The 16,315-nt window shown below is 40.4% G+C and overlaps 2 protein-coding genes across 2 annotated transcripts; one reads left to right on the forward strand and one right to left on the reverse strand.

Moving 5' to 3' along the window:
• Positions 1–1,307: 1,307 nt before the first annotated feature.
• Positions 1,308–14,961, reverse strand: LOC104600842 (alpha/beta-Hydrolases superfamily protein). The gene is made up of 8 exons (XM_010263975.2): positions 14,684–14,961; positions 14,032–14,340; positions 12,129–12,328; positions 11,591–11,941; positions 11,274–11,474; positions 11,108–11,178; positions 2,909–3,048; positions 1,308–1,837 (listed from the first exon to the last, which is right to left on the reverse strand). Exons 1-8 carry the CDS (start codon positions 14,721–14,723, stop codon positions 1,488–1,490), a joined length of 1,662 nt encoding a protein of 553 aa, XP_010262277.1. The 5' UTR covers positions 14,724–14,961; the 3' UTR covers positions 1,308–1,487.
• On the forward strand, positions 5,421–7,965 carry LOC109114927 (uncharacterized). The gene has a single exon (XM_019198374.2). The coding sequence runs from the start codon at positions 5,554–5,556 to the stop codon at positions 7,813–7,815; it is 2,262 nt and encodes a 753-aa protein (XP_019053919.1). The 5' UTR covers positions 5,421–5,553; the 3' UTR covers positions 7,816–7,965.
• Positions 14,962–16,315: the final 1,354 nt, after the last annotated feature.

Below are 16,315 nucleotides of genomic sequence, written 5' to 3' on the forward strand. Positions count from 1 at the left end.
ATTTTAGAAATTTTACTGTACTCTCCGATTCTCTTTTAACTGCTTCTATTTTGGAGGGGGATGCTAATGTTGTTTCTTGGACTTGCTCTCGTTTTGTGGATAATATGAACTTATTAAGTTCTCTTGTAAATATTTTACCAAGGCTGTGTTTAAACACATTTCAAGGTCTAGGAATAGCTTAGCTCATGAGATGGAAAAACAAGCTAAATCTTTTGAAGAGGATTAAAGTGTTGGTTAGGGTCTCCTCTTTATTTATTTATTTATTTTTTTCTTTTGAGGACTCTTGTATGGTCAGTTTCCTTTATAGTTCTATTTTTATTTTATCTATCAAAAAATCTGATTATTAAAGTGCTTTTTTTGATATAGATAGGAAGATGATGGAATTTTCAAATTTTGAATCTATCAAATTGTGTAAACATATATCTGAATCCAAAATAATTGAATTGGATGTCATATTAGGTTTTAAACTTTTGAACTCTATTCATAGTCCTACTAGCCAATCCTCCCTTGACCCAAACTGATCATTACATGGACTTCACCAGGTTCAAGTGTTCATGAGATATGACCAATACATGACATGTCATATTGGTATCACAGATGAATGGCATGTGGTAGATCTTCGCCATTTTTTCATTAAAGAAAATCAACTCAAATAAAAAAAAAGTACATCTCCTTTTCTTCTCATTTAATCCTCCAATATTTAGTAAATCTACATGTTTTGATGTTTGAAATACACAAATTTGTTAGTTTATTGTATCTGTTATGCATGTTTTAAGCTTGTACTGTTAGATGTATGGATTTTTCCCCAAAAGTTGGACAATATCCAAAATTTATAAAAAGAATAAGTTTAAATGTTAAAATGATATTCCTATAGCAGGAAAGAACTATAAGATGTATCTATTATTGATCTATTAAATTCATTGATCTAACAGCTATTTATGTTAAAAACAATACTTTTTCTTAATTTTTTAGAAGAAATTCAAAAATTTTAAAAATAATTTATTATATATATAATGATTTTTTATAGTAGGAAAATACCATAAGATGGACCTATCAATGATCTATTAAACTCATTGGTCTCAAAACAATATAATGTGTCTTGTAATAAAGTTTTAGTTGACTGAAAGCTCAAACTTGTTGAATGTATTACCAGTAAAGTTATTATGTGATGTCTAATGTTCTAGACTCCTGGAATTGTTGATTATAAATCATTTTGATTAAAGTTTGCTGGGCTTTGATGCTCAATCAATGCCCAACGATCATCATTTTTTCTTTTGGAAGAACATGTGGTTTTAGAACATAGAATAGATGCTACCAATCCCCTTTTACATTATTTGAACGAATTGTGGCATCGATCACCAAACAATGCCCAACGTCCATCAATAATATACAAACAAACTTTGGTGTTAATTATGGAGACCCAAATTTAAAAGTACTCATTGCTTACAAAAAATTAAGAGAACATATGTACAACCGTCTTTGATCTTTCAATAGATGCTTTCATGATTGTGAGCTGGCAAGCCCTTGAGCACGTCCCTGAGAGCATAGTAGTGGCTATCACACTTATGATCTGAAATCAAGTTGCTGGATAGGATGATCCTCTGAAAATGTTCACCTGCATGCCTCTTCCAGAGAGAGAAGGATTCATTGCTTTTACTGCCGCTGCTTCCACTACCTTTATCTACATTCCTCTTAAGATAATACATCGTCCCAGGTACAAACAACTCCTCAGGTGCTGTGGTTTTATCCTGTTTAACAATTGCATTACTGCTTGTTGCAGGCTTTGGGGTTGAAGGGACTTTGGCAACAGTAGATGATATTTTCCTGATGGAAACATCTGACAACAACCAGCAAATTTTGCAATCAAAGGACATGTGAGAAGAATCAGCCATCTATTATTTTTTTTCCCCTTCTAATTGATGCCACACCATCAAAAGCAGTTTATTCATAAAGACGAATATAAAAGGGAGATACAGATACCCTTAAGGCCCCATTCGCTTTATAAAGTTTATTTTTTATTTATCTTCAAAAAAATACTTACCCGGGTAAGTACATTTACCTATGTTCTTTTATTTCCCAGGTAAATAAGATAATGACCGTTTTAGCCATAAAAAACCATTATTAAAAGGGGCAATTTTATCCCATCCAAGTGTTGGCAACTTTCCCCCCAAGTGGGAAAATTATTTGCCCACCTGGGAGATGGATACATTGGTCAATGGGAACCAAAATCCCATTGGCCAACTTTCCCCCCTCTTAAAATCCAAAAACAAACAGGCTCTAAATCCAACAGAGACTTGCATGAGGGGAGACAAAAACAGGATGGAACCAACACACAAACTCCACCTATCAACATACAGAGAGAGATAGAGAGAGAATCAGAAATGACAATATAAATAGAGGTATAACACACCAAGTCCTCAGGCTCATTTCTCCCAAATAAAAAAAGGGCCGAAATAAACTGCTTGACTAGGGTATCAGGCACAGATATGGGTAATAGAACAATATGTTCATCTTGATATTTGGATATGCTTATATGGATTTTGCATTTTACTATTTCACTGTATGGATTTATATCTAGATGATTAAATAGGTCCTGGTTACAAGCAGAAATTGGCTTACATCTCAAAGGGCTGGCACTATCAATTCCATGAGTCCTACCTTCGATATTCAACAGTCAACTATCAATTTGCATATTTATTTAAGAATATATCCATTTGAATGCCTAGATCCTAATGTAGATATCATTGGATTGCATACTGTCCCATTCCCATGTTAGAATGACAGCATAGTAAGAATGTTAAAGCACCATATAAATCATTAACAGTGTAAAATAACATTGCTAAAAAGCTTACACAAGGTTAACTTATTTTCCCATGGCAAAAATGATAATGCAAGCCTTTCTACTTACCAGAATCATTGGTCTTGCTTCTAAAATTGGCATAATCAGCAAGTTTCCGAGCCACATCTTGTACTGAAGAGACAACCTGCTTTGCATTTGCAACCAAGTCAATGATTGTCTTCCACTCTTCCTTCTCCAAGACACTTGACCTAGAAAAAGACAGACATTCAGGTACTACATTCTGACTACTAAGGTCATGGTTATTTTGGAAAATAGATTATTAAGATGATGATAATTGAATAATAAATGGATGCCAGCAGCTATCCACCTAATGAATAATGCCTCAAAATTTTTTTGTTGATATTTCTCAATGTACAGGGCTGACATTTTCAACACTTCATACTTCCTGTAACTAGAAAGGCAAGCATCACGTTAATATTTCAAATAGTTTCAACTAGCTCTCTTAAATGGAGGGCCGAGTGAATCATTTAACCCAATCCAACAAGGACACCAACTATATTGGTCATCAATGCTGAGGTATTAACCTAACATGTGACAAAGCAAGCTCACAAGAGTAAACCAAGAAGCAGACTTAAGATCCTATTTCTGCAATTTACAAAGGATTGCATGCCATTTGTTAATGTGTCAACATCATCAAGTAACATTAGCATAAGTGTAATTCCTAACCACGAAAAAGCATCGAGGCAGAACCCAATTTAGCCAAGTCAACTCTCATTTGTTCAAAAAATCTCCCAAAAACTACCAAAAAAAAAATCTCCCAAAAACTCTCATTTCCTCCTTCCTGCATTTCTAGGTTTGCCAAGGCTACAACAATCAAAACTTGTTTCATTGAAAATAATGCTTTCAGTCCACCAACGTGATCAGTTTATTTCTTTCATGAAACAATGCCTTAACGCCATAGTTGTCAAGGCGACACCTAGGTGACAAGGCACCCTTGGAGGCTTGCCTCGCCCAGTTGCCAAGCAGTTTTGCATACTGTGTAATAAAATATTTTTATATTGTTATTTTTTGAGATTGTAATTATAAAATAGACATTATTAAAGAAAAATATTTTTTTGTGTTTATAAACTAATTTCTTTTTATTATTTTCTTATTTATCAGGGCTTATCAACACAAACATTGCTAACTGCTGTATTGAACCCTCAATGACTTCAAAATCTGAACCAATAATTAAGGGAAGAACTTAAAATTTTGTCTAATCAACACTTTTTTTTTTGATAAATTTCTAATCAAGACATTTCTTCTTCTTCTTCTTCTTCCACTTTTTCTTTTCTTCTTTTCCTATAACAAAAATAGGGGTTCAGCCCCTATATTTTTTGAATTTTCTTTCTTTTCTTCTTTTTCTTCTCCTAAATATGTTGATTTTCTAGACTTAAACATGAAGTTTATAATTTTCTTACGAAAATTATGGATGGTTATTAAAGAAAGTTGGTGATGGAGCAAAAGGAACTACCCTAGGATACATGATTTTTGCATAAAAAAATAGGCGTCACCTAGGCGACAAGGCGCCCCCCTGTCGCCTAGCCTCACCTTGGCGCCAACTACCCTAGGATACATGATTTTTGCATAAAAAAATAGGCATCACCTAGGCGCCTGCCTAGGCGACAAGGCACCCCCCTGTCGGCTAGCCTCGCCTTGGCGCCTTGAAAACTATGCTTAATGCATGGTTGTAAACTAATACCCCTTAAAGATTTTACTACAGGCCACTTTTCTTATTTCAATTTTTATCACTCTTATTTCAGTTTCATTTAATTTATACATTAGATTACTTTAGTTTTTCTCTCTCCTTTAGCACAATTAGCTTTAGTTATGATGTATGGATCAGTGTTTTAAAAGGCATGGGAGGCATACGCCTGGAGGCACTCCCAAAATGCCCCGAGGCGTATGCCAGAGGCGCTGACACCTTTGAAGCGTACGCCTCATGCACTTTTTTCATGAGGCGTACACCTTATGCGCCTCATGCACATCTTATAAAAAAGACAAAAAAGAAAAGAAAAAAGAAAAAAAAAGGAAAGGGAAGGGAAAGAAAAAGAAAAAAAGAGAAAATGAAAGAAAAGAAAAGGGAAGGGAAGGGAAGGGAAGGGAAGGGAAGAAAAGATAAGGGGAAAGAAAGTGGTATGCATATTTATTCTTTTTAATATAAAATATTTTTATTAAAAATAAAGAAAAAAATGAAATCCCCCCTTCCTCTTCATCCTCCTCCTAACCCCCCTTGTTGTGGATGCGTTCGTAGGGAGGACATACAGCCGCTGACAGCAGCAGTGAGGAGGAGCCCACAAGGCGGCAGCTTATCTCATCAGTTCTCAGCTCATCTTATCTTATTCTTAGTAGTTTTCCTTATCTTCTAGAGTTTGATTTACCTATTAGAAGTAGGAGTCTGTTTGATCTTAAAAGTGTGATTTATCCTTATCTGTGAGTAGTCAAATTCTACTGGGCATCTTCCCACACCTCCTGTAATCTCCTATTTGAGGAGCTGCAAATTGAGAATAAAGGATTCAATTTTCAGTCAAGAAAGAGTTTAGGAGAGTTAGGGTGATCTCTTGAACAAATCACCCTTAGTTCGCCACGATAGGGTCTGCACGCAAAGGGAGGGGCAAGGGGAAGCTAGAGGTTCTCCCCGTGGACCGACCCGTGACGAGATCCTACGCCCGGGCCCATAACATTTTGGTATCAGAGCCAAACGTCATGGCGATATGGAGCAGCTATCATCCAGGGTCCACGAATTGGAACACCGACTCGTGGAGAACCACGCGGAAGTGAGAGAAGTCAAGGAAGATGTCAGGGAGCTTCGTCGCCTACTCGAGTTGTGCTTCTCCACCAGGGAGAGGAGCCCTGAAGGGGCGACCACCAACAACAGCCGCCGACCAGAATTGGTGGAGGGATCCGGTGAACGACAGATCGCCACTCCAACAGCAGCGGTCATACCCAAGTACAGTCGGCTGGAGTTTCCCTCATACAGCGGCAGCGGCGACCCACTGGGATGGTTGTACCACTACGAGCAATTCTTTCGTAATCAGCGCACGGAGGAAAAGGATAAGGTCAGTTTGGTCGCGTTTCATATGACAGACGAAGCACAACTCTGGTTCTACCGGGTAGAGCAGGAGGAACCAGGACTCAATTGGGACCAGTTCAAGTCCTACTGCCTCCTTCGATTTGGACCCCCATTAACAAGCAACCCATTGGGAGAGTTAATTAACCTCAAGCAGATCGGGACCGTAGTCGAGTACCAGCGGCAATTTCAAACTCTTCTCGCCAGAGCCTCTTTAGTACGCCCAGATCAGCAGGTGGATATGTTCACCGCTAGACTAGCCGAACCTCTGAGAGTCGATGTAGAGATGCAGAGTCCTCCCAACCTGGTCACTGCAATGAACTTAGCCCGCGCTTTTGAGCGCAAGCTACAGATCAGCCGAGGGTCTTTCAGCATGGGGCGTTCAGCGACTTCTTGGGCAAACCTGAAATCAACTGGAGGAGGGTCTTCGTTGGCAGCCAGCAGGGAACAACGGCTTCACACAGGTAACACTTCCAGATCGGCACCCAGCATAGGAAGCAACATGACGGCACCTCCCATCAAACGCTTATCTAGAGCTGAGATGGCGGAGCGCCGGGCAAGAGGTCAATGCTTCAACTGCGACGAGCTGTACTCAGCCGGGCACCGATGCAAGCGGTTATTCTGCCTCTTGGTAGACGAACTGGAAGAAGACGAGGAGGAGCATACAGCACTAGAACCTGAGATCTCCCTCCATGCCATCACCGGAATACATAACTCCCAAACCATGCAGCTGCGGGCACAGGTGGCAGGGAAGCCAGTACGTATTCTGGTGGACTCGGGAAACACACACAATTTTATCAGCAAGCAAGTGGCACTTCAACTGAAACTGCCGGTGGAAGGCAGACCGCAACTTCAAGTAGCCGTCGCAAATGGGGAGAGAGTTCACAGCCCTGGAATCTGCCGGAACATCCAAATACAAGTCGAATCCGAACCCTTCTCCGCTGATTTATTTGTACTACCCCTGGACGAGTTTGATATAGTGCTTGGAGTCAAGTGGCTCATCACTCTAGGCCCTATCCTATGGGACTTCAGTGCCCTGACCATGACATTCAACCTGAATGGAAAACAAGTCACCTGGCAAGGAACCAGGGTAAGGGCGAAAAGACCGCAGGTGCATACTCTCCATGGCGATGCCATGCACACCGCAGAGATGAAGAGACTTCTCACCGACTTCCCGGACGTGTTTTCAGAACCCAAGGGACTCCCACCTGTCCGATCGTGTGGCCATCGGATTCCTTTAACCCCAGGTTCAGAACCTGTCGCCGTCCGGCCATACCGCTACCCGCACCTGCAAAAAGATGAGATAGCGAGACAGTGTGCAGAAATGTTGAAACAAGGAATCATCCGCCCTAGCCGCTCCCCCTTCTCTTCGCCGGTCTTATTGGTACCAAAACAAGACAGCACCTGGAGGTTTTGTGTGGATTACAGGGAACTTAACAACAGAACTGTCAAGGACAAATTCTCGATTCCCGTGGTAGACGAACTGCTAGATGAACTCCACGGGTCTCAATACTTCTCAAAGCTGGATCTCAGATTAGGGTACTTTCAGGTCCGGATGGCCCCCGAGGATGTGGAAAAAACAGCATTCCAGACGCATCATGGCCACTTCGAATTTTTGGTCATGCCGTTTGGCCTCACCAACGCTCCATCCACATTTCGGTCTTTGATGAATGAGGTATTTCGACCCCACCTCCGCAAATTCGTCCTAGTATTTTTCGATGATATCCTGGTTTACAGTACATCATGGGTGGAGCACGTTCGTCATCTACGAACTATTTTGGAGCTACTGCGCCAACACAAACTATTCCTGAAGCGGGCCAAATGTTCCTTCAGGGAGCGACAGGTCCTTTATCTGGGACATATAATCAGCGGGAAAGGTGTCTCGGTAGATGGCTCCAAGATCTAAGCAATTCAAGAATGGCCCAAACCTCAGTCCACCAAGGCTCTCCGCGGGTTCTTAGGACTCACCGGATATTACCGCAAGTTTGTAAGGGATTACGGACTCTTGGTTGCCCCATTAACCAAGATGCTGAAGAAGAACGCACTCCAGTGGAATGAAGCAGCGGACGCCGCCTTCACAAACTTAAGGGATGCACTCTCCTCCACCCCAGTGCTGCAGTTACCAAACTTTGACCTGGAATTTACGGTTGAATGTGATGCTTCCGATATAGGCATTGGAGCAGTACTACAACAGCAAGGGCACCCCATAGCCTTCTTTAGCCGCAAATTAGTTGACCGACACCTAAAGCTACCGGCCTACGAGCGCGAGTTGATTGGACTAGCCAAGGCCGTACAACACTGGAGGCCATACTTGTGGGGGAGACCCTTCGTCGTCAAAACGGACCACTACAGTCTCAAGTACCTACTAGAGCAGCGGCTTACCAATCCACCCCAACAGCATTGGGCAAGTAAACTGCTCGGGTTTGACTTCCGAGTAGACCACAAGGCAGGGACCTTAAATCGGGCCACGGATGCACTGTCCAAGCGTGATGAAGATGCTATACACCTTTGTGCAATCTCCCAGCCCCGCGTCACCCTATTGGAAAGCATTAGGAGTGTGCTGCCCCAATCACCAGAATGGAGGGACCTGGTTCAAGAGATACAGTCCAGAGCAACCAACCCGAACTGGTCCATCCACGATGGACTAGTACTATACAAGGGACGGGTATATCTTTCGATCGATTGTCCATTAATTCCCGCTGTCATCTCCAGCATTCATAACGCCACACATGAAGGGGTTCAGAAGACGTTGCACTGCGTCCGCACCGATTTCCATTGGCATGGTATGCGGGCTTCGATTTGGGATTTCATCCAGAATTGCTCCATGTGTCAACAACAAAAATGGGAAAATTTACACCCGGCAGGCCTCCTCCAGCCTCTTTCACTTCCAACACAGATCTGGGCTAATATCTCCATGGACTTAATTGAGGGCTTGCCCAAGGTCGGCGGGAAATCAGTCTTATTCGTGGTGGTGGATCGTTTCTCCAAGTATGCCCATTTCATTCCCTTATCCCACCCATATAACGCAGTTTCGGTTGCCCACGTCTTCTTCACACATATTTTCGCTTGCATGGGCTACCCGAGTCCATCGTCAGTGACAGGGACCCGGTCTTTACCAGCACCTTCTGGAAGGAGCTATTTTGATTGCAGGGTACGACCCTAGCTTTTTCATCCGCCTACCATCCGCAGACAGACGACCAAACGGAGGTCGTAAACCGTACCATAGAGATGTACCTCCGCTGTTTTGTGGGTGACCAACCACGGCATTGGGTGGATTGCCTTCCATGGACCGAATACTACTACAACACGGCCTATCACTCCTCTCTTGGCATGACTCCATTCCAGGTTGTCTATGGTCGAGAACCCCCCCACCTACTGTCCTACGAGCCCGGTTCGACACGGCTGGAAGAAGTCGATCGTAGTCTACAAGATCGCGATGCCCTCCTGGCGGAAGTCACTCTCTGCTTACAGCAGGCTCAAACACGCATGAAGAATGTCTACGATCAGCGCCACAGAGAATTAACTTTCAAGCCCGGACAGTTCGTGTGGTTGAAGCTCCAACCGTATCGACAACACTCTCTCAAAGGTAGATCTCCCCCGAAACTGGCCCCCAAGTTTTACGAATCCTTCAAGGTATTACGGCGAATCGGGAAAGTTGCATATCAGCTTGAGCTACCAGAACACAGCAAACTCCATGATACCTTCCATGTGTCCTTGCTCAAGCCATTTATAGGAACCCCTCCTGATGAGGTACCTTCCCTTCCGCCCTTAAGAGACGGCAGACCCATTCTACAACCTCGGGCTCTGGTTCGATCCCCCGCCAATCAGGGTACTCTCGAAGTCCTAGTGGAATGGGACGACCTACCATCAGCTGAGGCCACCTGGATTCCTTGAACTGTCCTGCAAGACGCCTACCCAGATCTCGAGATTGGGGACAAGCTCGTCGCCCAGGAGGGGTGTAATGTTGTGGATGCGTTCGTAGGGAGGACGTACAGCCGCCAACAGCAGCAGTGAGGAGGGGCCCACAAGGCGGCAGCTTATCTCATTAGTTCTCAGCTCATCTTATCTTATTCTTAGTAGTTTTCCTTATCTTCTAGAGTTTGATTTACCTATTAGAAGTAGGGAGTCTGTTTGATCTTAAAAGTGTGATTTATCCTTATCTGTGAGTAGTCGAATTCTACTGGGCATCTTCCCACACCTCCTGTAATCTCCTATTTAAGGAGTTGCAAATTGAGAATAAAGCATTCAGTTTTCAGTCAAGAAAGAGTTTAAGAGAGTTAGGGTGATCTCTTGAACAAATCACCCTTAGTTCGCCATGATAGGGTTTGCACGCAAAGGGAGGCGCAAGGGGAAGCTAGAGGTTCTCCCCGTGGACCGACCCGTGACGAGATCCTATGCCCGGGCCCATAACACCCCTCCTCTTAAGGAGGCTTGCACCTCCTTGTGTTTGGGAGGCTTATGCCTCGTGTTCTGAACTACGCCCCACGCCTCTAGGTAGTGGAACGCCTTGTGTCACGCCTCCGCGTTTTAAAACATTGGTATGGATAAAGAAATTATCCCCATAACTAAAACTTCTAGCACTCTATATATTTCCATAATGCACTTAACCTTCAAAATTAATTTGGAAGACCACATAAGGAGGGGTATGGTATTGGAATTTGCCAACAGTGATTGTGTACTATGTGCAACATGTCCACAATCTGCTAATCACCTTTTCCTTCACTGTCAAATCATCAGCTAGATGTAGGCCAAGTTCTTAGGAATCTTTGGCATGAAAGGGTACTTCCCAGCTTCTGTTGAAGCTTTTTCTCCCATTGCTGATATCTGAAGGATTTGAGTAGAAGAGGTAAAATATTTTGAGACATGACGCCTCTTGCAATTTTAGGGTATCTGGGGTGAAAGGAATTACACATCTTTGAAAATAGAATCAATACTGATGAAATAGTAGTAAGGAAGGTCAATAGCATTTTGATGCCCCTCACAGACAATGCACAAGTCTTTTTCAAGGGGCTCCTTGTAATTCTTTCCTGACTTGGAAAGTTTATTTGTGAACAATCATTTTCTTTATATTGTTACTTTTTGTACATTCCCATTGTACAATGCTTTGGTGTACATGAGTGTTGAATCATTCTGATGCATATATTTTAATAACATGCTTTTACGTAGTCAACACCATATTCCAATGCTGTACTTCTTACCAATTGGTTTGAAAAATTTCATTCCTCAACCTTGTCAAGGAAGCTACGCTTAACCTAGGAATTATATCATCCTGCAAATGGAACAGAAAAATGAAAAAATTTGAGCAACTAGACATAACAAACAAATTAACTTGTCTTATACAAGTCTTTGAATGAATCCATATACCTGTAAGACAATAGTTGAAACATAACTGCAGCAACTTTCAGCAAGTTCTTTAGAGACACAAGGTGGTGTTGCAATCCCAATGGCAGAGACAATATCAGGACTAAAACCCAACTCCTCCTGTGACTTTTTACGTAGCATTATTGCAAGTAATGAAGCTGTAGCACCGCCAAGAGAATGCCCAACCAGCCTCAACCTAAATCCCTGTAGATATATTAGGCTCACCGAAACAATGAAAACATATGTCCTAATAAATACAGGTCTACCAGATACATCATAAAACTGGATTGTCCAGAAGATAAGGTCACATCTCTACCCACCTCATGTTTCTCCAAGCATTTTCTTAATGTTCCAACCTCATGATGAAGAAACCAGCGAGCAGCTTCAGTTGTACCAAAGTGGGTTGAGTAGCCTTCAAATGTCATTTCTTTCTCACTTGAAGAAACAATATCAGTTATCAGGTCATACACAGTATGAGTTCCACGTATTCCAAGAACTACAAGTTTGTAGCGGGTGTCAATGCCTATATAATATCCAGGCCGCATCACATTGGAATTTTTAACAAACTTCAAAATGTTCTTTTCTCGAAGCATGCTGTGCCGTGCAAGACTTGCAGCATTTTCCTTATACGCCCCTTTTGCCAGTTCAATGTGATAGATGAGCTCTTGAACCTAATAATATTACAAAACTACAAGTTACATAAATCTCTGAGCATTAAATATTTCAGATGAAGAATAGTGATTGAAATTTCTAGAGTAATAAATGTTCCCATATCAGCTTAAGTTAGCACTATGAGATATTTTGTTCATCATGAGTAAGTATAACTATTGTACAAATGGTACAGATTCAAGTAATTACTATAGATTCAGATGAGATCTGAACACCCTTCACATCTTCCACCAGGCCAGCAGCTGCTTGACGAAGATAGACAAGAAAGAGACCTACTGTAAGATCACTCAGGCTCCAGTCCTGAATCCCAACCTTACTCCGCTGAATGTGTGCAACAATCTCTGTAAAAGATCGACTACTAGAAGGGGAGTTTTGCCCATCATTATTCCCTGCAAAATGTGAATACTAAATTGGTCTTGTGGAGAGAAAAAGAGACCTGAGGAACCCATGTGTGCCAAAGTGCAAGCCTCTTTTTCTTTTGTGATGAGTAATGTGAAAGTTGGGAAGAACAAAAACAAAGTTTTTAAAATCAATTTTCTCATGAAAAATAACAGCAACCATTGTTGTACTTTTGGTTGGCAAGAAGTGATCATATGAATTTCAGTTCTGTTAGAAGAAAGTGTCTGGCAATTACCTATAATTTTTCTGATTCTATACACACCAGCTACACAGTGAGCCTTAGAGAAGCATCCAGGATTCCAACTTACCAAGCTAAAAAAAGAAGATTCTAATCTCTATAGAAGCTTAAGCAATCAAACTTCTAATTTTTCTGTTCCTTGCATGCATTAATTAGAAATTGCCTCTAACTGGGAAATCAAACAACTTTCTTTAATTGCAATTGGATCCATTATCGGAATTATAAATTGAACTCCCAAATTTTTGAAATTTAATCCTTTCCTACTAAATTCTTTTAGCTGTAATATCACTTCATTCTTCAATATCCCAATTAGATACTACTATGCTTTCCAATCCCAGTTATTTACAAATCAGTCCTTGGGTATTATATTTGGTCAAAGAAAACCTTTTCTGAGTGCAATCCAACTTTGAAATATAGTATCTAATATATACTTTTATAGTTATAATTTAGAAAAATCATTTCACAAACTCTTTGCAAACCACTGGATCCAGATATGTTTTTCCAAATATTATTTAAACCTCATGGGCTCAGATGGATATTCCCTGGAAACCAAATAATGAATTCCTTGTTGAGAAATAATTCACTCTAGGGCACTACACCATCAAACCAAACTACTCAGGTATTGGTCAAAGATTGATCTCATTGGGTAAGCAACTCAAGGTTGACAACATAACATCCATATTGACATAGCCCTCTTAGGTCCAGGGATATAGGTGAGAAAATATTTTTTCTAGAATAGAGAAACAATTCACTCAGATATTGGTCAAGATTGATCTCATTGGTTAAGCAACTCAAGGTTGACAACATAACCTCCAGATTGACATAGCCCTCTTAGGTCCAGGGATATAGGTGAGAAAAGATTTTCTCTAGAATAGATCACATTATATATAATTATTAGTGGATTTGTTTAATGTAATCTCTGCTACACCTATGTGTAGACCCTGGGTCTTCACTCAAGTGATTGAGACTTTTACCCTATCTTATAGAGGTGTCACACATAAACAATCTTTTTAACTTAGTGAATTGTCCAACCTCTACCAAACCGTGAAAGAATACAAGTTCATAGGAATTGAGCTTGAGTCTCCTTCATGTGCAACTCATGCACACAACCACAACCGAGTAGGTACTCTTGCTCAAGGACAATCTGACCCATCTCATGAAACCAAAAAATCCAATAAGTATTTATTAATTAATAGAAGTTTCATTAAAACTAAACAAAATAAAATAAAAGGATGGCTTAAATGTCTTGATTTTCAGCAGGTGCATGGATTAATTGCATCAGGCACGAATGGTTGCTTACTCTCATGTTTTAATGTGATTTCTCTTCAACACGAAAACTACCCTGCAATTTCTAGCCGTTATGCCAAAATATTTGTAGTCATCCTCTAAATACTTGAAGCATATCAATCATAAGCAATATAATATGGAAAGATACATGACTAGAAAGTGACAGACCTGTTGGCAGAGCCCACCTGTACAACTGCACAGCTGGTTCAAGAGCTTTCATGATCCAATCAACTTCTAACTTCCGCTTGTTATCATTCAAATTCTCTTCATCAGAACTGTACTTGCTGATTCTCGAATCATAATTTATCTGCTTATTCAGATTAGGCATTACCGGAACTCGCGATACATCCTTCCCCTCTCTCGAACCGTCAGTTTCCGCTTTATCCGTTTCTGACGATTGTGATTGACACCGAACAAGAACCTTATATGCAAAACGCTTATACGACTCCTGCTTTTTTAGCATATTTATACTAAAACCTGTGCAATAAAGAAAAGAAAATTGATCCCAAAAATCAAAATACAAGCAGCCAGCCATCAGTTTAGGTAAACTCAAGCACTCTAGCCCTACAATTTTTAAACTAGATAAATGACACAAAAACAAAGTACCAGCAATAGACTAATCTGGAAAAGAGGAACTGATAGAAAAGGAACCGGAAATACAAGTTTAATGCAAATACTCAAGCAATAAAATTCGAGGGCATAGAGATGAAAATATTACAAACAGGATTTGAAATGTGAGCAGAACCTACAGTCTCATAAAACCCCAGAAGAACTTCTTCATACAAATTCTAATAGAACAATAGCTCTATATATAGCTTACCTAGATGATGGAAGAAACGCTTCATGGATTGATTCGCCATTTCTGGTTTATCTGCTGAGAAGAGTAGAGTTCGTTTAGATGAGGGTTCGGTACTTCGTTAATCGTTTCACTAAGATTAAGAAAATGGCAGTTCTCCAATGCGAGTCGCCAATGGCAATCCGGCGCATCAACCGCCCACCGTGGACAGCCGACGATGACGATGGTGATCAAGCAAGCAGGTAACTCCTACGGAACGGAAGTGCTGAGAAGTGAGAACCCGGGTTGCACATGGTTACTTTGGATATCGAAACCTTGATTTGGGTATATGACCGTATGACATCGCATCGGGCGTTATCGGGTCAGTGCTGCAAAAGGGGAAAATCCATATATGCAATCCGAATTTGATTTGTTTACATTCGGGCGTTATCGATACGATACGAGTTTCGGCCGTATCGTATCGGCACTTAGAAACGGCCGAAACTCTATTTTTTTTTTCAAATTTTGGTTTTTTGGAAAGCTTTTAGCATGCTTTTTATTATTAAAAAATTGGGGGTCTAAAACACCTGAAAACAGGCATTTCGGACAGTATCGTTTTCAAAAGATACAATACGATATGCCCGATACGGGGCATATTGTATTGATACTTTGAACCATGCATTCGGGAATCAAATCGATGTCAGTTTTATATAGGGATGCAAACGGATCAGATCGGATTTGAATCAGGGCATATTCAAATCCGATTAGGCACTATTCATGTCAAATCCCTAGTAGGAGTCGATCTGAACTCTTGAATCTTATCTGATCTTATTTGACCCGACTTGTTTTCTTTAAAAATTAATAAATTATTAAAAGAAAAAAATAAAATATATCAATTTAAATAAAGAAAAAAACAAAAATACAAGTATTTTTTTAATTATTTTCGTCATATATATACATTTTTTTATAAAAAAATAAATAATATAACAATTTTATAAAAAAATAATATAAATAATGTATTTATAAATAAATAAATAAATAACATATATATTTATAAATATATAATACATCGGATTGGATCTTCTCGAATCGGATAAGGGTGATCTGAATATTCGACCAGGGGTGATCTGAATTCAACCAAATAGGATTGGATCTCGGATTGGATCAGATCATGATCCGATCCATTTGCTCACCTAGTTTTATATCGGTTGGAATCGAATTTGGATTGCAATCGAATCGGAGAAAGTATTATGTTGGATTTATATGGGTTCGATTATGATAATGGAAAAGCATGATGGAATTGGAGAAAGCATTATGTTGGATTTATATGGGTTTGGTTATGATATTGGAAAAGCATGATATCTCTAGGCGGTGTTTGGCATCGATGTCATTTTTTTAGAAAATAATGCCACATAGGCATCGCATCAGAAAAAGTGGTGCTTTAGAAAGCGGCATTTTATTTGGTACCATTTTTCGAGAAAAAGATTGTTGCTCTAGACCACACCTTGAAAATCATAAAAGTTTGAAATGAAGAAACACCAAACTCAATGTTTTCCCATAAAACAACCCATTGACGCTAGTGGTGCAATGACATGGCATCATCTTGGCCTATTGGGTGTTGGATAATGTAGAATGCATAAAACAAGGTTCAAAGTATCAGAAATGCTATGCATATTG

This window comes from Nelumbo nucifera, chromosome 3 (assembly GCF_055504915.1).
Source record: "Nelumbo nucifera cultivar China Antique chromosome 3, China Antique-T2T, whole genome shotgun sequence".
Taxonomy (NCBI): domain Eukaryota; kingdom Viridiplantae; phylum Streptophyta; class Magnoliopsida; order Proteales; family Nelumbonaceae; genus Nelumbo; species Nelumbo nucifera.

Excerpts from the sequence above, each read along its gene's own strand:
- LOC109114927 (XM_019198374.2), top strand. The coding sequence starts at position 5,554 with ATGGAGCAGCTATCATCCAGGGTCCACGAATTGGAACACCGACTCGTG.
- LOC104600842 (XM_010263975.2), bottom strand. The coding sequence starts at position 14,723 with ATGGCGAATCAATCCATGAAGCGTTTCTTCCATCATCTAG. Across the intron at positions 12,329-14,031 it reads CAGGTGGGCTCTGCCAACAG|GGAATAATGATGGGCAAAAC; the intron begins GTCTGTCACTTT and ends CACATTTTGCAG. Across the intron at positions 11,475-11,590 it reads AATGCTTGGAGAAACATGAG|GGATTTAGGTTGAGGCTGGT; the intron begins GTGGGTAGAGAT and ends ATATATCTACAG.